This window comes from Carassius auratus, unplaced genomic scaffold (assembly GCF_003368295.1).
Source record: "Carassius auratus strain Wakin unplaced genomic scaffold, ASM336829v1 scaf_tig00003102, whole genome shotgun sequence".
Lineage (NCBI taxonomy): Eukaryota > Metazoa > Chordata > Actinopteri > Cypriniformes > Cyprinidae > Carassius > Carassius auratus.
The window spans coordinates 34,845-57,270 of record NW_020523502.1 but is presented as its reverse complement, the minus strand read 5'-3'; the positions used below and the strand labels follow the sequence as shown (position 1 = coordinate 57,270).

The 22,426-nt window shown below is 33.9% G+C and overlaps 3 protein-coding genes across 5 annotated transcripts; all 3 read right to left on the bottom strand.

Moving 5' to 3' along the window:
* Nucleotides 1–4,202: 4,202 nt before the first annotated feature.
* On the bottom strand, nt 4,203–8,477 carry LOC113070132 (uncharacterized). Its single transcript, XM_026243331.1, has 5 exons — nt 7,886–8,477; nt 7,598–7,670; nt 7,330–7,510; nt 6,234–6,395; nt 4,203–5,139 (listed from the first exon to the last, which is right to left on the bottom strand). The coding sequence occupies exons 3-5, from the start codon at nt 7,502–7,504 to the stop codon at nt 4,865–4,867; spliced, it is 612 nt and encodes a 203-aa protein (XP_026099116.1). The 5' UTR covers nt 7,505–7,510; nt 7,598–7,670; nt 7,886–8,477; the 3' UTR covers nt 4,203–4,864.
* A 283-nt stretch (nt 8,478–8,760) lies between these two features.
* On the bottom strand, nt 8,761–14,573 carry ddrgk1 (DDRGK domain containing 1). Of its 2 annotated transcripts, none has more exons than XM_026243330.1 (9): nt 14,388–14,573; nt 13,021–13,164; nt 12,189–12,325; nt 12,006–12,107; nt 10,958–11,080; nt 10,849–10,887; nt 10,381–10,437; nt 10,255–10,303; nt 8,761–9,348 (listed from the first exon to the last, which is right to left on the bottom strand). In XM_026243330.1, exons 1-9 carry the CDS (start codon nt 14,473–14,475, stop codon nt 9,188–9,190), a joined length of 900 nt encoding a protein of 299 aa, XP_026099115.1. In that variant the 5' UTR covers nt 14,476–14,573; the 3' UTR covers nt 8,761–9,187. The 2 variants fall into 2 exon arrangements, with proteins under 2 accessions (XP_026099115.1, XP_026099114.1); XM_026243329.1 differs by having other exon boundaries at nt 13,021–13,167; nt 14,388–14,572.
* Nucleotides 14,574–15,011: 438 nt separating this feature from the next.
* On the bottom strand, nt 15,012–19,723 carry haus4 (HAUS augmin-like complex, subunit 4). Of its 2 annotated transcripts, XM_026243328.1 has the most exons (11): nt 19,646–19,723; nt 19,524–19,553; nt 19,331–19,406; nt 19,058–19,197; nt 18,094–18,222; nt 17,715–17,855; nt 17,069–17,165; nt 16,843–16,988; nt 16,589–16,719; nt 16,443–16,511; nt 15,294–15,468 (listed from the first exon to the last, which is right to left on the bottom strand). In XM_026243328.1, the coding sequence occupies exons 3-11, from the start codon at nt 19,404–19,406 to the stop codon at nt 15,294–15,296; spliced, it is 1,104 nt and encodes a 367-aa protein (XP_026099113.1). In that variant the 5' UTR covers nt 19,524–19,553; nt 19,646–19,723. The 2 variants fall into 2 exon arrangements, with proteins under 2 accessions (XP_026099112.1, XP_026099113.1); XM_026243327.1 differs by having other exon boundaries at nt 15,012–15,468; nt 19,524–19,708.
* Nucleotides 19,724–22,426: the final 2,703 nt, after the last annotated feature.

Below are 22,426 nucleotides of genomic sequence, written 5' to 3'. Positions count from 1 at the left end.
TTTTGGACGCGACCGGACACGCCCCCTTCTGCGAGGCGAGGGCCTTATAAACCGATTATACGAGTTTATTAAACTAGAAAAACGACAATTAATCACTTCATACTATAAGGATTCCCCACGAATAAAATAATAACACTAACAACGAATATAATTGCAATTGTCTTATTTCCTAAATGAAGCATAAAGTCTTTTGTGTTCACAAAAACATTTAAGAATGTTTTTTTTCTTCTAGATTTTTGAAAGGCTAACAAAATAAATAAAAATAAAGATTTTTGTAATAACATCTACAAATTATGTTCCTCTAACGTGTCTTAAATTATACACTCTTCTTAATAGGCTAATAATAATAAATAATGAACTGCACTTACATTCAAGATAATCTTCTTAGACTTGATCTCAAGAAGTTTTTCTTTCTTTCTTGATGTTTTGTGTATTATTTATGATGGAAATCTGGGTTTAATTTTTAAATGTTATGTTTATGTGATTTGTTAATGTGCAGACTGTTATTAAATGTTTTTTTAATAGTTTTGTCAAACCTCTGTCTTGCTTCATTTCTCTTTTTTCTGTCTATATTAAGCTGAAATTAAACTTTAATTCTACTTAAACCAGTTAGTCAAACTATAACTGTAAAACAATTATCTAATTAACAAAGTGACATGCAGTTATGTGGTTTCATTTGTTTACAATAAATGTAAATCTTTTACATTCAATAATCAATTTTTAAATAGAAGTCATGTATGTTACCTTTATGCACCGTGAACTAACATGAACAAATGTAATTTTGTATATCGTTCGTAAGTGAAAGCGTTGCTGTTTTTACCATTAGTAAGGAAATAAAGTGAGATTGCTGTGTTGTTCAAAGCACTTTCTTTCTTTAAACATTCAAATAAGTATTTTACAACAGTTAACTTGAATCCAACAGGCTTAAACAACAAAATCAGAATGAATGCTGATGATATTATATGCATGCACAGCTTTAAAAACAAACTCACATGAGACATTTGAGATGATCAATGCTTGTACATTTCCTCAAAATACATACATAGGGTTCAGTGCAAATATCAGTACTAAATTAACAGCTTTCATTCAGTTTAACATCATTTTTCTCCTTGGATTAACATGCATAACTCACACTTACACTCACAAAAACATCACATTATAATAAAGCCATCAAGTCTTTCTCTCTCTCCATTCACAAATTCATTGGTGACATCAACAACTTCTCAAGGTTACTATGGCGATGGTCTCCATCCAACTGGAGCAGAAGCTGGTGTCATGTGACGGAGGCTGACGGAGAACGAGGTGCTGGATGGAGTCTAATTAGAGAGAGAGAGCTGAGAAATTAAGGCACAGCGGAGCTCGGCTTCCCTTCCCATGATTCCACAGTCATCCGGAGTTCATTTAGTGAGATGGATTTTCAACAGGAAGATCAGTCCAGATCACAGAGGATTGTGATGATAGATCAACTTCGGAACATAAATTATTATTTTTTAAATATTACATTAAATAAAAAATGGCTTCACACAAATATAAATGTAACACAAACTGTATAAATCCTCTTTAGACTCAAAAATATCCCAAATAAAAGTTTTTGTTTATATACGTTTGTGCACTGTGCATATTTATATAAAAGCAGACACATACAGTATATATTTTCAAAACATTTGCATGTATATATTAATATTTATATAATTTATATTATATATAAATATCTTTAATATATAAACATTATATATATATATATATATATATATATATATATATATATATATATATATACACACACACACTTGCACTCAAAAGTTTGGGCTCAGTAAGACTTGTAATGTTTTTAAAGAAGTCTCTTCTGCTCATCAAAGCTGCGTTTATTTGATCAAAAATCCAGAAAATAAACAGAAATCTTGCAAAATGTTATTACAATATAAAATAAAAGTTTATATTTTAATATCCTTTAAAATATTATTTATTTCTGTGATGTGCAGTTGTATTTCCATCATCATTACTCCAGTATAAAGTGTCACATGATCTCCACTAATCTTAATAATCAATTAATCATAAAAAAGAAAAGTTGTGCTGTTAAATATTGTTTTGGAAGCTGTGATACTTTTTTCAGGATTATTTGATAATTAAAAGTTTAAAAAGAACCGCATTTATTTAAAATAGAAACGTTTTCTAACAATATAAATCTTTATTAATTTAACACATCCTTGCTGAATAAAAGTTTAATTTTTTTCAAAAAAAGAAAGAATAAAACTTTACTGACTCCAAACTTGTGAACTGTATATTGTATATTGTTAGAAAATATTTCTATTTTAAATAAACACTCTTCTTTTAACTTTTTATTCATCAAAGAATCCTGAAACAAAAGGATCACAGCTTCCAAAAAATAAAATAAAATAAAATAAAAATCTGAAGCAGCTCAACAGTTTCAACACTGATAATAAATCATCAAATTATTTTGATTTCTGAAGATCATGTGACACTGAAGACTGGAGGAATGATGCTGAAAATACAGCGGAGCATCACAGAAATAATTAATATTTTAAATGATATTAAAATAGAAACCAGTATTTTATATTGTAAAAACATTTTTCTGTATTTTTGATCAAATTCACGCAGCTTTGATGAGCAGAAGAGACTTCTGTAAAAACATTACAAGTCTTACTGAACCCAAACTCTTGAGTGGTAGTATATGTTTTTGTATTTATATATAGGTACATAATAAATAAACGCAGTATTTAAACTTCACAGTGTTTGACATGTGTCTGGTCAACTGAAATACTACAAACACTACAGGTTTTAGTCATTTTGTTGCATGCATTTGCAATTTAAAAAAATTCATACAAATATCTGTAAGTTCTGATTACATTTTATTAATTTTAGTTTATTTATTATTTTAAAAAACCAGAAATGTTGTCCTGGCAACTTGTTGAAATAAAATATGTTTACATTTTTCATATCTTATTTCAGTTCATGTTTTATTTTATCTCAAGTACGGTTTACTTTCCAGAAATCTTTAAATGTACTGAGATTTTCTGGAAACTATCTGAAATGTTCCGCTACTTGTAACCTTAATTTCAAAGTAACAATGTTTTTTAACTATCTTAATATTAGTGTTAGTTAACTATAATAACTGTGGAACAGAAACCTGTTTAAGTCACTGATCGCTGATCATCTTCCAGTCAATGAGAAGAAAGAAAGTCATTCAGGTTTAAACAACATGAGGTGGAGTTCAACATCATAACTCCAGAAAAGTAGTAGAATATCAAATAAATGGAGAAAAATGGTGCAATATGATTCTGGTTAAAAGAGGGAATACAAAGAAACTGCAAGGTTTAACTCACGAATAAATTAAATGTAAATTAAATTAAATGTAATGTAATGTTGATGTTTGTTTTTTTTTTTACAATTATGTCACAAATAAAAGCTCTTCCAGGAAGCTTAAGGCACGTTGAGGATTGATGTTTGATCTGTTTACTAGTTTCTCTACAGAAATTACGCCACTGATCGCCAATAAAATATAAACAACCCTAAATATGTACGTTTTCACACTCGAGTCAAAAAGTGAAGTGAAAATGAATTCAGTTGTTTGCATTCACATTGCATGTGGAGTAGAAAGTGGATTCTGATCACATCTGGATGTTCATCAGGTCTCAGTCCACTTTCTGTTCACACTGTAGTTAACCTGGGCAACTAGATTATATTGAGTTTTATGAATTATTCATATTTATGTATATACTGAATATTAAAGATTTTGACATAAAAACTGAGATAGTTTGTATAGAATTGGCTCCGAATGGTGAATATTGAATATGAACTGAATATGAATTGACGCAGCAAACAGGATACAGAATTGCCAATTAAATAGAATTAAAATGGAATTAAATTCATTAAGACATTTAATATTTCACTGCAAATGTCCCATAAACAAACTCATCACAAAACATTTAGGTCGTTTTAAGAAACATTAGATGATGTTACTAATATTTATAGAATTAAGACATGTGAATTTAATTCATATACAGCAGCTGGGGAAAATGTTTTTTTTTTAAGTCACACTTATAAATGTCTGAATGTCATTTATTATTAACATGAATTTAATTGTAAAGTCCCGCCAGGTTATATGTGAGTTTATGGATTATTATGCTATAAACTCCAGAATTCTCCAGTTTATCCGTGAGAATTAATAAAAGAGTCTGTGGTGCTTTCAAAATATAATTTCAAATCAATTCTGAAAAATTAATTCCACATATCAGCAAACAAATAGTCACATTTAGTCTGAAAGAATGACATAGTTTAACAAAAAACATGTTTTCACTGTTTTGTTGAATTACTTTTAATTGTAATGTAATTAAATAAACAATTCCTGTCAATTCCACATCCCAGCTAACAAAAACACATCCAAACTACATTTGGCTGATGTAGCAATTAAGTTATGAAAATGTTATTTCCGAAGATTTAAAATGTAAAGTTTTCTTGGTCATTCAAACATAAAAAACAACATTCCGTTTAATAATGAGGAGAATGTTACTTTTGAATGTTCTCGGAATGTTTTTGATACAATTAGTAACATTTAAAAAGAAAACACCCAACTTAAACATTTCAGAAGATGATGTATAAATAACGTTTATGTGCTATTGTTTTGAGAACATTAGTAAACAACAAAACAAACATTCCATGAATGTTCCTGGAGGAACGCTTGTTCATGACATTGAAGGAACCTCAACGGAACATTTTTAGAACGTTCCCTGTTAGTTGAGATCCTGTACACTGTGATCAATTCAGATTCACAATAATGAACCAGAAGGAGCTGATTCTGTACGTGCTCTGAGATGTTAGAAATGAAGTGTGTAACCCTGTGTGTTTACTCCTCTCTCTCAGCTCCACCAATCAAAGGCTCCGTGTCTCCGTCCGCTCCATCCACGCTCAGGTACTCGCAGGTCCTGATGGGTACAGGACGACCCTTGAGGGCCAAAGCACACGCTAGGAGGGAGAAGAGCAGGCCCAACACCTCGATGTAGAAGCTTTCTCCTGCAGACATGCAGAGCCTCTCTGTCTGACTCTTCGCTCGCTGCAGATTGTGCTCAATCACACTCATACAGGCCACACACACACACACAACCATCACGCCGATGAACGCTGAGGAGAGATGTGAGAAAACACACATTAGTAAAACATCCAGTTCACATTCTAAGACTCTCAGTATTTCTGTTTCCTGACTCATCTGATCAAACCACCAAGAGTAAAGACATTTTTATACAAAAATGACGGAACGTGGAACACCATGAGATCATGTGACAATGTTTCAAACTGATATCTTTTGTTCAATGCAATGCAAGTGTGCCATAAAAATACTAAAATAAATGAAATAATTTAAGAATAAAACAATCCAAACAAAACACTTAAGAAAAAAGATGAAATCCTTTGTTTAGCTGCATTTAATGTGATCATTAAACAACATCAAAGAACTGTAAACATGCAAATGTCTTGTTCAATAATTGAAATAAAGTAAATATTTTGGCTCAGCTGACAAAACCTTTGTGACTTGAAAGCAGAGCATCATGGGTTAAGATGTCACAATATTTTAACGAATAGATATTCCGCTAGTTAATTAATGACATTAATGACATAGTGCATTAAAACAATTGCTTTGTATTACAAGTTTGTACATTTAAATATGCATATGATTAAGTATCTAATTAAATATGCACTCATTTGCATACATCCCCACTGGAAAAAGCCAGATTATAAATTCTTGTTTGATATTGTTATCATATTTTAGTTTTCTTTTTTTATCACTCCATAAACTAGAACGTATTGTCAACAGCCAGAAAATAAAACACATTTTCAGTATGACTTTAGGAGTAAAATGTTAAATAAATCAGTGTGGATGATATATGAATATGCAAATAAAATGAATATGTAAAGTTTTCTGTATGCATGTGACAGAAACAACCGTTTAAAGATATGTTCTGGAATTTAATGTACATATAGACAAATAGATAAAGTGCAATAAAATAAACACTTAAAAATGCATGTTTTAGAAGTTTTCCTTCCTGAAATATGAACACACCTCAAAAACGGACCAGTGCATGACAAAAACACTGGTTTGCCTTGATGCATACCGAGTTATGAAACAAAAAATAATTCTTAATGCGACAATTATTGACAACTTCTGAATCCTTTTCCCATGTTCCTATCGGTGCAGTGAGCTCAGGTTTAATGGGAGGCACCTGTCAAGATGTGCAGAGACGTCACCAGCTTCGAGCGAGTGACAGCGGCTCCGAGGAAATCCAGCAGGAACGAGGAACTGGAAAACAGGACGGCGCTGTAGCAGAGAGCAGCTAGAGAGTACAGCAGCCACATTCCCCATCCGTGCAGTCCACCCAACGGACCTCCAGCAGACACAACCAGACAAAACCCTTCACTACACTTCATCACGCTGCATGCACAGGATTACATTCATGGAACTCATATTTTACAATACAGAACTAGAGTCAAAGAGCTTTTAGTCAACGCTTTATGCATAGTTTGTCTCATTTATTTTATGTTTGTTGTTGTGTTATGATGTTGTTTTGGCCAGGCCACGCTTGAAAAACAGATTTTGATTTCAAAACGCTGACTTTGTAAAATAAAGGCTTAAAAGAAAAGTTCATTTAAAAAAGGTAAATGTTTTCAACCTTCAGGCCTCCAAAGATCAGAATGTTTCTTCATCAGGTTTGGAGAAATGTAGCACTGCATCAGTGTCTCATCAACGGATGCTCTGCAGTGAATGGGTGCCGTCAGAATGAGAGTCTGATAAAAACATCACAATAATCCACAGCACTCCAGTCCATCAGTGAACATCTGGAGAAGACAAAACCTGAAACACATCCAGCATTAAGATGATTTTAACTCAAACACTTAGAGTCTATAATCATAATAACACTTCCTCCAGTGAAAAAATGCATCTGCTGTTATCTCTCACAGATTTGTTTAGATCTGTTTAAACGCTGCTTGATCTGTGCAGATTTCTCTCCTGATTCAGACCAGAACACTTTTTCACTGGAGGAAGTGTTATTCTGGATTATAGACTCTATGTGTTTGAGTTAAAATTATCTTAATGCTGGATGTGTTTCAGGTTTGGTCTTCTCCAGATGTTCACTGATGGACTGGAGTGCTGTGGATTATTGTGATGTTTTTATCAGACTCTCATTCTGACGGCACCCATTCACTGCAGAGCGTCCATTGATGAGACATTTCTCCAAATCTGATGAAGAAACACACTCATCCTGATCTGAGATGATCTGTGTGTGTTCACACAGTAATGAACAGAGCTGTAGATCACACCTGTGTCTGTCAGATTCTGATATGCGTGTAGAGTGAAGGCCACACCGTAGATGAGACCGCTGCTCGAATCAGAGCAGTTCTGGACCTGGATCCAGTTGGGATCAGCGATAGACGTGCACAGCGACACGAGCGTGAAGCACTGGCACACAGCCGCAGGGGTCAACACCAGGGTCATGCTGATCTGAGAACAACATGAGCACATGAGAAGACAAAAACTGATTAATGGATCTTCTGTAGAAACGACTCAAAGACAAACTGCATGTCTCACCTGATTCTTTAGGTGACTTTATTAAATGCTGTTGCACACTTTGAGTGTTTATGGTTCCTCATAAAAAGAGTACCTTTGGAGAAAGAGCAATGAAACACACATGAGCCTGAGACTGACACACATGAAAGTGCAATCATGTAAGGGGCTAGTTGTCACATATATATTTTAGAGAATTATTAATTATCATATATATGACACCAACTAGCCCCGGTACTTTACTGTAACTTAATAACAATACTGGCAGTCCGGCGTGACGTCACTGAATGAAAACGATGTTTCTATTCTCACCTTAACAGTTACAGTCGAAGAATCCCTCGAGAGATTATAAAAGCTATGATTTGATGCATATTAATTCTGCGCGCTGAACAAAGCGTCGATAATCTGCCACTCTCATCCTGGACTGACATAAAGACAATCAGTCTGTCTACATTAAAAACGCTGCTCATGTTATTGAAATACCCAGTAAATAAAAGCTCATCGCAGCGGATTAAACGCGGAACAGAAGCAACATGAAGTACATGAGGCACACTGCGCATGCGCAGCTCTGCTCACACAGCGCCCTCTAGCGGCTCAACGCACACAATACATCACGACTGACTTCAGCTCAGAATTTGATTTCTAGACATTTCGATCAGACAAAAATTTATGATTCAAGCTTCAAAGTCCACCTTTAACTGTACTTAATGAAAGCTGCTAATATGAAGTGTTTTTACACTGGCTGTTGCTGTGTTGACGACTAAAATTCCAAAATAAATATTTAATCACAAACTAAATTAAATGAATTAAGATTTAATTGTGACTGCTATATTTTGTGGTTTACATGCTTTCCCTTATTTCTCCCGTTGTGGTCTCAAGTTTTTTTTTCTTTCGCTTACGTCTTTTATGATAGGGAATATTATTAAAAATTTAGTTTAAATGTAAAAAAAAAAAGCCTTTGTTTTTAATTTCGCAGTTCAGAAATACCTAATTATGTCTCAAAAGTCTGTACATTTTTGTAAACAGCTTTTATTTAATATTTTTTACATGCTTTCTGATTCTCTCTAAGGAAAACACTGGGTAGAACTAAAATAAAGACAACCAGTAATTTAAAGAAAGCATGTGTAATGAGAAAAGACACAATAAAAGCTCTGTTTGAGCTGCTGATACAATAAAATAAACCGCAGTTTGTGCTTTTTGCTTTTTATTCAACAGGACAGTCGACAGTGAGAGGAAATAACTAGAATAGTGTCTAAACAATAAATATTTATGACTTTTTCAGTTGTTTGTGAATCATTTAATAGATCGACAAACAGCATTTCTATGTACCGAAATATTGCAGACTTAGAAAAATATACAAAGTCTTAAAATTGCTTGTTTTAATTTACATGTATGCATTAGCAGACACTTTAATCCAAAGCAGGACTGAGGGAAGTGTGTGTACAACATCAGTGAAATAAAATCTCCTTCTCTGCCACTGAAAACAATTCTTCTCACCTCAAGCTATTTCTTAAAGTGGTTCAGACAATACTAGACACATCCATCCCTACTGTACGATGCTTACAGGGTGACATAAGGGACATTAGGCATTAGATCTCATGCATGCCACTTTATTCATGCATTGGTCTGGAGCTCAGGTGTGAGGTTTATGAGGGTGTTGCTGGCTTGAACGAGTTCAGAGATGGAGACTCTTCCTCTCTGTTTGATGAAGCGAGCCACAGCGTCCAGCTCCTCCGGCGTGATGAAAATAAACTTCCCTCGGTCGTCGATCACTCCTGCACAAACACATCGGCTTATACTGGAGCGCTCACTTTGACACGGTACACTCCAGATGCTTTATGATCTCATAACACACATCAAAGTGTGTTTGCAATTAGACTAATTCAGACAGAATGTGAACAGCCCTAGTACTGCCTCAAATGTGCCAGGGGCATTATAATAAAAATATTAAACTGACACCAAAAGCATTAAAAAAAAATTACATTAACTGAAAAAAATTAATAAATACTTTATTTACTTTTTGATTTACTAAAATAGAATAAATACAATTAAATTAAAAATAAGAGTTTATTAAAACTACTTAAACATATAATAAAACAAATATAAACAAAATTGAAAACAGAAAATATAAAACTAAAAACGGATTCAAAGTATCAATAAAACTATAAAAGCATCTTAATGATACTAAAATAACACTGGGACTGACTGAAATAAATATAGAAATAATGCCTTTTCTCTTCAAATACTGTATTGTATGGGATTATTGAAATAATTAAGTAGTAGATAAAATATTTGTACATTTAAATGTTAAATTATTTTGGATTTTGTTATTTTAAGAAAGTTTAACATTTCAATTTTTTTTAATTATTTATTTTTATGTGTATCCACTGCATTTGCAACCTAGTTTATTACTAGGTTTTCTTCATCAAATTAAACTAAAAAATAAGATTTAAAATAGTTCAATACTTTAGTGAACTAATTAAAAAATATTATTTTGTCAAACTAAATAAATAAAAATAAAATGATATTTGATTAAAATTCTAGAGATTTTTACAGATGTCCTTTAATGTATCTCCTTCGTTTCCTAGTGTCATCTAAAGCAAGTAAGAGACTCTAAACATGTTTTGGAGTAAAGTTATTTCTTCAGATCAGAACAGAATTATATCGAGTCACACACGCACCTGTCAGGGAGCCGTCTGCTATCAGGTCCTGCAGTCTGGCAATAGCATCCTGACAAACAGAAACACCTTCAACAATCATCTAAAAGCACCGTGTTCTGAGGTCAGAGGTCAGCTGTGAACACTGACCTGTGTGCGCATGCTGAAGCGGGACGCCAAATCCTCCAACAAAACCACTTTAGATGTCTGATCGGACAGAGAAACAGAGTCAGATCCACGATTCATCTTACAAAAGCAAAATGTAAATAAACTTCAACTACATACAGTTCTATACATTATCAAACACATTTAATTTTTAAGTTTTACAACTATATAATGTTTTATCATTCTTGTTTTGACTGATTCCTGAATTTTATCACATGCATTCAGTTCCAAATAAAAAGTAACTTTAAAAAAATAAACAATAAATGATATCTTCCATTAAAAAAGACTTTCTTTTATTGTATTATCAAGAAAGGTATATAAAAAGAATATATATAATATAAACCACTACATCTACTCAGGTTAAAAAAAGTACAGTTCTATAAAATACTTAAAGAGCACTATTTTTTCTCACAAATCTCAATGCAGCAGCTGTAATCTGAACGCAGGTGTTACCTGCACATACTGGATGAACTCCTGCAGCAGGCTGCGAGACTGAAACACACAAACAGGAGATGAGTAGTGATGCAGAGGAAGTGAAGCGGACGCAGGAAGAGAGACGTACCTCCTGTTCGCTGAGCTCCTCTGCTTCTCCCTGATCCTCGATGACGAAGGACTCCTTCAGCCGCAGGTACTCCTCCTCCTCCTTCCGCTCCTGCTCCTCCCGGGACCGCTGCAGCTCCTCCTCCTGGGACAGAGAGGAACACACGGCTTTGGGGAACCTTCACACTGATCTAAATGGCACTGGAGTTAAACACATACAGCAGTGGCTGATATAAAGCCCACAGAGGTCTATATAGAATCACACTATATCGTTTAAAAACGGTTATTATAAAGCAGAGAGTTCCGGTCCTTGATTCTGATTGGCTGAGCCGTGATCAAAGCTGTTGTGAATTACTCTACAAACACACACCTTTGTTTACATTTGTGTGTTGCTCGGCAACCACATTTTGTAGCAACCACAACTGATTCTGAGGAGCTACATTGTTTGGTGGAAGAATACACTTTATATGCTCCGTTTCATTTTGTGAAACCTTAGTACATATATGAAATTACAGTTTTATAAAAGCAATAACCCAGTGAAGCCATGGTTTACAGTGAATTAATTTTTTTAACAACGCCCCTCAGCGGTTATAAATTCACTGTAAACCACGGCTTCTTGGGGCTTATTGCTTTAATAACACACGCATAACTATTCCTGCACTGGAATTGAATCTTTATTTTTGTATTTGTATGTTTATTAATATTTACTAAAACAATTAGAATGAATTACAGATTTATACTTTGAATAGCAACTTATTGATGCTGAATTCATATTTGCAAATCAAGAATAAAAATAAATATATATCTGAAAGAAGACATGAGATGAAAGCAAAACTGAGCAGCGCATGAAGACTCTGTGAGGTGCTTAATGCTTTATGTGTATGAAAAAGTATTATTTTAATTATTAGAAGAACTGTTAAACAAAGTCAGTAAATGATTGCAGATGAAGAATGGAAGCTTCTGTGCATCAGCGCTCAGGTGCTGTCAAAATAAAAGTCCTATTTGCAACACTTATAGGCCAGACAGAAAAACTTTGGCCAATAATATCAGCCTTGGCGATATATACTGACCCGTCTTTGCTCTTGCAGTCTCTCCTTCTCTTCTTCTTTCTGTCTCTCTTGATCTCTGAGCTCCTGCATCTTCTTCCTCTCCTCTCGCTCCTCCAGCTCGGCCTAAAACACACACACACACACACATTAATGACCAGTCTCCTGATGCGGGTGAAAGGTGAGGTGTAGCAGCATCATTGTAACCTCTCTCTGAGCTTTCCGTGCTTGTTTCTCCTCCAGCTTCTTCTGTTTCTTCGCTCCGACTTTAGCAGCGGCTTGAGGACGTTCCTCAGATGGCGGTCCATCGTCCTGATCCTCATCCGCTTCCACAGGACTGTCCTCTGAGGAGATTAGAGTTTAGGGACAAATCTAGAAGTCTTCTATGAACTACTAAGACTGTACCCAAAATCGACCCTTTAATCACAGACAATATAAGACAATTGCTTTATATTACAAGTTTTCTGGAATGTTGTTTAAATATGCAATTGAGGCCTTATCTAATTAAATATGCACTCATTTGCATACATTTCCTGAAGAGAAATCTGAAGATTTGTTAAAGTGAGGTTCTTGTTTAATTTTACTGACATATTAAAGGTAATGGGTTTTTTTTTATCACTCCATAAATCAGAAAATACTGTTAATAAAAAACCTATTCACCATTTTTTTAGAAATCAAATGTTGTACAAAATAAGTGTGAATAATATATGTACAGACCTTCAGAATATACCGAGGAATAAAATGTCATATTTGGTGTGTGCAAAAGAAAAAAACATTACAAACGATATAAATTGGAATTGAAATCTAGAGACACAAAAAGATAAAGTGCAATAAAAGAAACACTTAAATGTGCATTTTCCTTTACACTGGTCTGAAAAAAAGACATGATAGAGAAGCAAAATTGGTACAAACTGAGCAGTGCATGAAAAAAACCCTGGTTTTGCCTGCAGTGTCTAGCCTTAATGAATGAACCTAAAATGACATTTGCAATAAATGTAGCACCCTCTTCTTCTGCATGTGCTCTCTGTTACATGTTTACCGTTGTCTGCCGGCTGCTGCGCGCGCTGGACGTTCACTCTGCTGTGCAGGTTTCTGCGACGCCGAGGCATTCCTGCTGGACGCTCCTGTGCCGGCTGAGGACGGGCCACGGCTCGGGGCACATTCTGACCATCTTCACCATCAGCTGCTGGAATATAGACAAGCTCAAGAGCTGGGGTCATTCAACATTTAAAAGACAGATAGCTAGATATTTGTGACACAGGTCTTCAATGTCAATTTTTTAAAATCAAGATCCATGCATCATCTGAAGCTGAATAAATGAACTCTCCAGTGATGTGTGGTTTGTTCGGAGGACAATATTTGTCTGAGATACAACTTTTTGAAAATCTGGAATCTGAGGGGGCAAATCTAAATATTGAGAAAATCATCTTTAAAGTTGTTCAAATTAAGTTCTTAGCAATGCATATTACTAATCAAAAATTAAGTTTTGAAATATTCACGGTAGGAAATTTATTAAATATCTTCATGGAACATGATCTTTACTTTAAATCCTAATGATTTTTTTGCATAAAAGAGAAATATATAATTGTGACTCATACAATGTATTGTTGTCTGTTTCTACAAATATATCTGTGACACTGATGACTGCTTCTGTGCTGCAGGGAGACAAATGTGTGTGTAGTGTCTTTTATCTAAGTTGTATTATTTAATTATGATTCTATTATCCATATATTTTCATCTAACTGCTTATGCATTTATTTGAATAAAATTTGTATTTATTTAACTTTTTTTTTTTGTTAACTTTTTAATACACCCCAGTTTGAAAATATCTGTTCTACTAAGTGTACAGAACATTAAAAAAGAAAACAAGATTATACAAAATATGTTTTTAGGGAGTGAAAGTCACTCTGGAATGATATTTCTATTAGATTTAATTAAAACAATACTCCAAGAATGGGTCAACTAGCGCTGTCAAACGATCAATCACATCCATTGTTTACATAATATATCTGTGTGTACTGTGTATATTTATTACTTATATATTAATACAAACGTATGCATGTGTACATTTAAGAAAACTATGTTATATGTATATATTAAATATATTTATATATAATAATATACATTTTCAACTGTTTGTGTGTGTGTAATTATATAGATAATAAATATACAAAGTACACATACATATATTATGTAAACAAAGACTTTTATTTTGGAAGAGGCTAATCTTTTGACAGCACTTCTGTAAACTTGAACGTATAGTTTCCGTTACATTTTAGGAAAGGGGGGATTTAATTCTTAAAATGCAGTGACTGCACATCAAACCCTTAACTAAGAGTCTTTATACAGTAAAACCAGCTTTGATCAACACGAATCATACTGGTTTTATGTCCGTAGTTCACTCACCTTCTTCAGTCCGTCCACGAACCTTCACAGCAAACACGATCAGAACGAGCAGAATAACCACAGCCACTATATACACAACCACATCCATTTCAATCGCTGAAAATATAATAAATACAACTCTGCTAGCAACTCTACACCGCTGCGTGCAGCCTTAGCGGAAGTTGACGTTGCTTTAGCGAGAGCGTCACTTCCGTCTTACAGCGCGTTCCCTAAAGGGGCGGAGCAACTTAAAAATATAATATAAACACAATTATGTACTTTTATTGACTATACCATATATTAACAATGTAATACTGTAAGATTAAAAGATTAATTTTCCAAACTTAAACATTATTTAAATTATTTAAGAATTGTATATATTTAACTATACTTTATTTATATAAAATAATGAAAGAATTAATGTTTTAACGTGATATATCTTTAAATTTATGTAAGGTAAATCTTAAAATACTTCTTTACAAAAAAAAAAGTAGTTTCAAAAGTTTGAAAATCCAAACCAGCAAAAAAGGTAAATAATAATAATAATAAAATAAAGTAATGATAAAAACAATACATTTTTCTAAAAATGCATTGATGCAAAAATTCTAGAAAACTCTGATATTACAAAAGAACCACGTTTACATGTTTATGTCTAAAATGTAATTTATTAACTCAGAATACAAACTACTCATGTATTTATTCAATGTAGAAGCCAGATATCAGTAAAATAATGCTAATAACATCAAGAAAACAAATCAAATTTGTCTTATTTATTAATACAGCAGGTGACAGTCGATTCTGACTCCATGTGGACTTATTGATTTAGACAGGGTTTTTTTATTAAACTAACATTAGATGAACCAGAATAACAAATGAATTGAAAAGCAGGACAGAACTGAGGAGAGATCGGATTAGCTTCAGAGTTGCTCATGTGGAGAATTCCTTCAGCGCCCAGGATTTGGTGGCGATTTCCTGCCGGAGTCTGGAATATTCCTCTGCGAGAGCCTCAAAGTCCTGGCCGTAGATCTGGAAGGAGGTCAGCTTGGACTCCAGTGTCTGTTTGTCCAGCTCTGAGGACTTCAGCTCCGCTCTCAGCTTCTCTCTGAAGACAGTCACAGACGCACACAGACTGAGGATGACTCTGGTGTGCTCACACACTACATGTAGATCTGACTCAAGACCGAACACACTAAATGTGTCCCTGCAGCACCAAAGCAGTCTTAAGTCTCTGGGGTATATTTGTAGCGATAGACAACATTACATTGTGTGGGTCAAAATGATAAATTTTTCTTTTATGTCAAAAATCATTAGGATATTAAGAAAGTTTTTGTGCTTCAGGGTCACATATAAAATTATGACAAACATGTTTTCCTTAAAAATAGTGCACCGATGCATTTTGCTAAATATGAGCATTAAAGTTTAGGATTTCTATAATGCCTTTCTAACAGACAAAGTTTTATATTAATACTATTTTATAGACTATAAGTTTTTATTAATATTTTAAATGATCTTTAATTTTTATATTTTCAATTATTATTTTTATTTAAATTTTAGTAGTTTTGTTGTGCTTTTATCAATTTTACCAGTATTTATTAATTCTACTAATATGGCTTTTTATTTTAAGTTCAGTTGTAGTTTCTATGCACGTTCAGTTAGTAATTAAACTTATTTCAGTGCTATTTTAGTATTAATGAGATACTATTACAGTAATGACAATTATGATAATATCTGTTTTTATTAAGTAATTTTGTTATGCGTTTTGATAATTTCATTAGTTTTAGTTTTACATGGGTCTATATAGTTTTTATTTCAGCTTCAGTCACGTTTTTTGTCTTCTTCATTCCAGAGGGAAAATACTCACATTAACCAAGACATGCATCACCTTTTCAATAAAACAAAAACATTCATGTTAATATGGTATGACCAGGCATGTGTGCCATCAGTCTCAGGTGTGTGTATATATATATATATAATGTATATTTATTTATTTATTGATTTTATGTGATTGAACAGAAATCTTTTGAATAGTTTTCATTAACAGAGCTGCACAGAGGAACGCTGGCCGGAGTCACTCACGTGATCTTCTTGTGAGCCGCGATCTTGTCTCTTGTGTACGTGTCCAGCTGAACCTCCAGCATCTCGGCTCTGCAGGAACAAACTCATCTTTAGGAATATCCGGATGCCCTCAAGATCACATTCAGGAGCACAAGCACTGATCGTACCTGATCTTCTGCAAACCGATCTCACATTTGGCCTGGAAGTACTCGATCTTCTTCCTGTCTAGCTCTTTCTGAGCCTTGAGCCGCAGATCCAGGACGAGACGCTGGAGGATGTGCATGCACTTCAGCAGCTCCTGACAGACAAACACATCATCATCATCATCAGACGCTTCTCGTGTTTAATCATCATCAAGTGGCACTGAATCATGTTTGCTTTATGAGTTTGTCAGGTCTGAGTGTGGTGTCTCTAGACTCACAGACAGGTAAGCGTGTGTTTGTCTCTGCAGTAACGCCTCGTTCTCTCGGTTCTTCTCTGTAAGGCTCTTGGATCTCTTTTGTTCAGCGTCCAGCAGTTCAGGAAGTTTGGAAAGCTTCACACTCCTGAGACCCTCACTTTCATTCTCTGAGAGAAGAGAACAGATCAGAACTCTGCAAACCTCCATCATTAAACACAGCATGGCTCAGCAGCGGCGCTCGCTTTACCCCACTCCGGCTGATAGTATGTCAGGACACTGACGGCCTTCTTCTTCAGATGCTGCAGGAGTTCTGATGACAACCTCTGCTTCATCTCTAGCAGCTCCTGGAGGACACACATGAAAGATGCTCTTTAAACACCACTGACTGCATCAGCAGACCATCACAACTCATCATTACCACCAAATATTACTTCTATACTATTAGTTTCATTAGTAGTATTTAAATAACTTGTGCGTTTGTTTGCTATTATTGTTATTTGTTCTTTTTTTTTTTCAGTAGGTTTAATTCAAATTTTTAATGTAATATAGTTTTTATTTATTTTTACAGTTAGTACTAATAAGCTTATTTCAGCATTGATTTAGTTTTTATTAATATTCTGTATCAGTCAAATCAGCAGTGTGTTTAATATATGCTTAATTCCATCTTTAATCTCTAATTTATGACATCGGGGTTATTATTGTTTACTAAAATAATACATTCTGATAACTGAAAGAAAGCTGAATAGATAACTAAATTGAGACAAACACAAAACTAAATGGTTTCTTTGATGACATTAAGGATGAAGTAGTTCAGTGTTAAGACATTGTACTTCATACTATTTTTACTGGTCTCTAAGTAATTACTTAATAAAAAGTGATTTAATGAGCGGCACCTGTTCAGGAGGCATTAGTCTCAGGACTCTTTCAGCAGTCAGTCCCAGAATGCCGCTGTGATCTTCACTGCTATCCGAGCTGATGTCCATCTGTTTCACACACTGAGCCACCATCAAACACTGCTCCAGCGTGCTGTAGAACTGAAAACAGTGTCACATGCTGCTCAAACTCTGCTGGAGCATTCACACCATTCACTAATAAAACATTACACTCATTTACTGCTGGATTGTGTTGGAGTCTGTCACCTTACAACAGCCTTCATTCACAGTCATAAGATCTAAACGTCCTCTCAGTAACTTCTGAAGTCTGTTGTGCTGCTATAATAACTCATGTTTCTGCGTGACGTCTGCTCTACACTCAATCATGTTCATGTCCCACCTTGTCCTCCGCTGTCAGAGCGCTGGAGGCTTTATTGAAGCGGTTCTCCTGGACCATTTCTCTCAGAACCCGATGAACGCTCTCCACACGCAGCCAACACAACCTCTGAGCGTGCAGCTCGCGCTCGGCCTGCAGAACACACACCAGAGATATTAGAACAGGAAATTACATATAGATATAAGATGAGAAATTACGTTAAATGAAAATCAGAAATGATGCCTTCACAACTAACCAAATAAGTTTACATATAATTACTGGCTCGAAATAAATAAAGACTGAAACTGAACTGAGCTAGTAAAAATAAACCAGGAAAATAAATTAAAATAATTAGATCTACATGTAAGAATTTAATTAAAATAATTTAAAAAGACAAAAGCACAGCAAAATTCCACACAAAAAAAAACACTAAAATAAAAACGACAATTTTAAAATGATAAATAAATATAAAAAATACATTTATATAAAAAAAATCTCATTTAAAATATGAATATTCACTATTATAGTAAACAAATACTACTAAAATAACTCCTTCTTCCATATATAATTTACATACTTTTTAACACTTAAAATAAATAAATTAAATGTGACAAAATGTGTTAAACAGAGATTATGAAGACTTTGAAGAGTACAGTTTGCTGGCGGCTTAAAGCACTGTCAAAATAAATAATATTTCAGAAATACATAAAGAAGGTTGTGGATATTTTATGAATGAAAGGCTATGATATAATATATGCTGTTTTTACAAGTGCATAATAACTGAAGAGGCTAAATAGTGATCATGAAACCTTAAAATAAATAATGGCTGGTCTCTAAAATATTAAAATTTCTTTCACTGTATTTAAGGTAAATACGGTATTTGATCAGCTCATGCTTTCAGCAGGAGTCGAACCCCTGACCCTGGTGTTGCGAGCACACACGCTAGGGTTAGTGGTTGTGAAGTGTGCATGAGTGTGTGGTCTCGGACCTTCTCTCGGTCCCTCCTGAGGTGCTGTGTGAGTCCGGTTCTGTCTACATGCTGACACAGAGTCGCCAGTAACCTGCAGAACCCTGGGTTCTGGATCAGATCCTCCTCTGAGATCCGGGACAGAGGGAAAGCTGCTAACACTGAAGACACGAGGACAGAAGGATGCACTCATATTAATCACATACTCATCATTGCGCTGAGGAGACAATAATAATACATCTGTTTTCCTTAAAGTACGAAGTTTTAAACGTAGAAGAGCAAATCAGTCCAAACCTTGTTGATGTAAAGTGTCTCCTTTACCGAGAGTCGAGACAAACACTGAATCTGTTCTCTGAGACATCACTGACATCTGACAAACATCACATCGGCATTAAATTATGTTAAATGGGATAAATATTTGATTTCATTTTACTAGAGGAAAAAATATTCTATATTAATCACACAGTCGAACAACTCAGTAACTTACCCGGATGGTTTACACTTCGTGACGCCTCAGCTAAGGTTAGAGAGTAATGATTAAATAAAATTACTTGTCATTAATGTGAAATTATTCATTATAATATAAAAAAAGTTCGGTCGCCCTTTTACTTTGTTGACATCCTCTCTTCGTTTTTACTTTCCCGCCAGGGCAGCTGATGATCACTGCGCATGCGCGACTGTGTGCTGAGCTGACTGGTTCACTGCATGTAATGACGTCGTTTGAAATCTCCGGTTAAACCAATGAGGTTCAGCCCTTGATCCAATATATCAAATAAAAGTCTCTTGTTATAATTGTTATAAATGACACTGAGACTGAAATACTCACAGACCAATGAAGTCAGTTTTATATATATATATATATATATATATATATATATATATGTATGTATATATATATATATGTATGTATATATATATATATATATATATATATATATATATATATATATATATATATGTGTGTGTGTGTGTGTGTGTGTGTGTGTGTGTGTGTGTGTGTATATGTGTATGTATATATATATATATATATATATATATATATATATATATATATATATATATATATATATATATATATATATATATATATATATATATATATATATATATACCAGTTCCGTCAAAAAGTATATTATAAAACATTTTAATGCGTTAACAGTAAATAATACCTACTTATAATATATCCTTTTTTTTTTTTTTTTTAAATCAGAATCAGTCTTGTTTCCTAGTGTTCATTTGAGCTGGAAGCTGAATTATATGTATAGGTACTTTTTTAGAGGTAAAAAACGTAGGTAAGTTTTTCCAATGTTGGTTTATAAACTTGTTCTTTAAAAAAAAAAAAAAACTCAATTGTCCTGTTGTACTGGATAAAAATGTCTGTCCCACTTTACCAGCTGTAGTGTCCTGAATTTACCTGAAAAAGCCTGAAGAATAAAAATGGGTGCTTAACATTTTTTAATCTCTGTATGTTTAAAAAAAAAACATATTTCACATAAAAAAGATAAAAAGATTTGTTAAAGCATAAATATTGTTGGCATAGATTTATTTGTATTTAATACACAGTTCACTAAAAAAAGTGTCCCACTTTTGCTGACAAATATGTAATTTAACCTTGAACAAAAGAAAAACAGGAATAAGGCTAGGGAAAAAAGAAAAACTTGAAAAATATTTCCTTATATGACAATTATAGAAAAAGAGGAAGGCTACATGCATTTTTTCACTCATACAAATTCCTAATTATTGATATGTAAAGGTATATGTTTTCAATGGTGACTGAAAATAAAGGAAATTAATGGTTACAAATAATAAAAGGGAGGTCTAGATCTCTATTTATCATCATATATATACATTTTTTATTCTCAATGTGTGAGGAAAAAAGAGGAGGAAAAGCAAGAAACCAGCAAAATATTGTTGCCTAAAGTATTCAAATGATATTATGATAATTACAGAAATATTGATTGATGTCATTTTTTGTTTCTCCCATAATGTTTTTATGTACACCATACACCATTAAAATACAACAATGTGAGAATTACAAGTACAGTTGTTACTCCAAACTCACATTATAGCATTGAGTGTTTGAAATAATCTCCTTCTGTGAACTGATACAGCTTATCACAGAATGAGGCAGAAATAATATTATTTTACAGTATTCTATACAGCGATAAAGATGATTAGCACTGCATTAAAACCATTTATATATACACTGTTTGTATACAAACATGCTGTTGCAATGGTGAGCTAATTCTCTTCATGTTGCAGTCACTCATTTTCACGATCCAGTATAAAAGGAGAAAGAGATGTGAAGTCACACACATGAGACAGTGTGATGCTGTGTGTCTCTGTCTCCAGTTGCTCCTTATTCACCATCAGCAGATCCTGAGGAAACAGGCTGACTTCTCAATCCTGAGAGTCCTTCAGAACAGAAACATTATAACATTACAATTTTTAGCCAAATTAATTAATTAAATTTTCTTTTTATTCGTTTTTTTTTAAATAAAATACAATTTGTTTTATTTGTTTTCCCTGATTTCATGTTATTCCTATTACCCTCATAAAAAAACTCTCATAAAATAATATACAATCAGGTGACATGACTTCTAGGAGGTTATGTCACCTCTGGATTCACTTAAATCACAAGTATGTTTCTATCACTCTTCCATGGTGTTTTATTTTTGATTATTTATTAGGCTTGACTTAGGGTGGTGGGGTGGCATCATGCAATGTCAATACTGTAACCATTTAAAAGATGTATATTTCAACAATTATTTATTACATTTCATATAATCAATATCCACAAGTAACACCCTTTCAATGTACAACATGTGCTTTTGTGAACGTGACTATTAGCTAACAACTTGCAATTTACTTTTTAGAGTAACAAGTTTTGACATCTGAGTAACATGGATGATATAGATTAGGTGTCACCCTGTTTTTAAAGATTGTCTGTGTTAAATACAAACATTTAAAGCTCATCCTGGATATATTATTGCGTTAATGCCTATATCCTTCAGTGGCATATTGTCATGATCAGGTCCTTGAACTTCTGTTTATTCACCACCAGAGGTCATCATCCACAACACAAACTCACACTACACAGTACACTCTGGACTACATTTCCCATGCTCCATTGCACTAATCACATTCACCTGATAACAATCACACCATGCACCTGAGACCAATCACACACACACACACACACACAGCACAATCATCAGACATGCTTTATAAGCATTGGATTTCCCCTCACACACGGCTGAGTATTGTTCTGCACGTATCCCTCTCCTAGCGATAGCTGTGATACAAAGCCATTCCATGTTTGTTTTCATAGACTTGTTTCAGTTTCTAACTTTCATAGTTTCGTCTTTTTCTTGCTTTACCCTGTTACTC

Excerpts from the sequence above, each read along its gene's own strand:
- LOC113070132 (XM_026243331.1), bottom strand. The coding sequence starts at position 7,504 with ATGACCCTGGTGTTGACCCCTGCGGCTGTGTGCCAGTGCTTCACGCTC. Across the intron at positions 6,396-7,329 it reads TCAGAATCTGACAGACACAG|GTCCGTTGGGTGGACTGCAC; the intron begins GTGTGATCTACA and ends TGTCTGCTGGAG. Across the intron at positions 5,140-6,233 it reads GTCTCTGCACATCTTGACAG|CGTTCATCGGCGTGATGGTT; the intron begins GTGCCTCCCATT and ends ATCTCTCCTCAG.
- ddrgk1 (XM_026243329.1), bottom strand. The coding sequence starts at position 14,475 with ATGGATGTGGTTGTGTATATAGTGGCTGTGGTTATTCTGCTCGTTCTG. Across the intron at positions 11,081-12,005 it reads GACTGCAAGAGCAAAGACGG|GAGGAGGAGCTGCAGCGGTC; the intron begins GTCAGTATATAT and ends TCTCTGTCCCAG. Across the intron at positions 10,438-10,848 it reads AGTTCATCCAGTATGTGCAG|ACATCTAAAGTGGTTTTGTT; the intron begins GTAACACCTGCG and ends CTGTCCGATCAG.
- haus4 (XM_026243328.1), bottom strand. The coding sequence starts at position 19,406 with ATGTCAGTGATGTCTCAGAGAACAGATTCAGTGTTTGTCTCGACTCTC. Across the intron at positions 18,223-19,057 it reads TCAGGAGGGACCGAGAGAAG|GCCGAGCGCGAGCTGCACGC; the intron begins GTCCGAGACCAC and ends TGTGTTCTGCAG. Across the intron at positions 16,720-16,842 it reads AAACACACGCTTACCTGTCT|GAGCTGCTGAAGTGCATGCA; the intron begins GTGAGTCTAGAG and ends TTTGTCTGTCAG.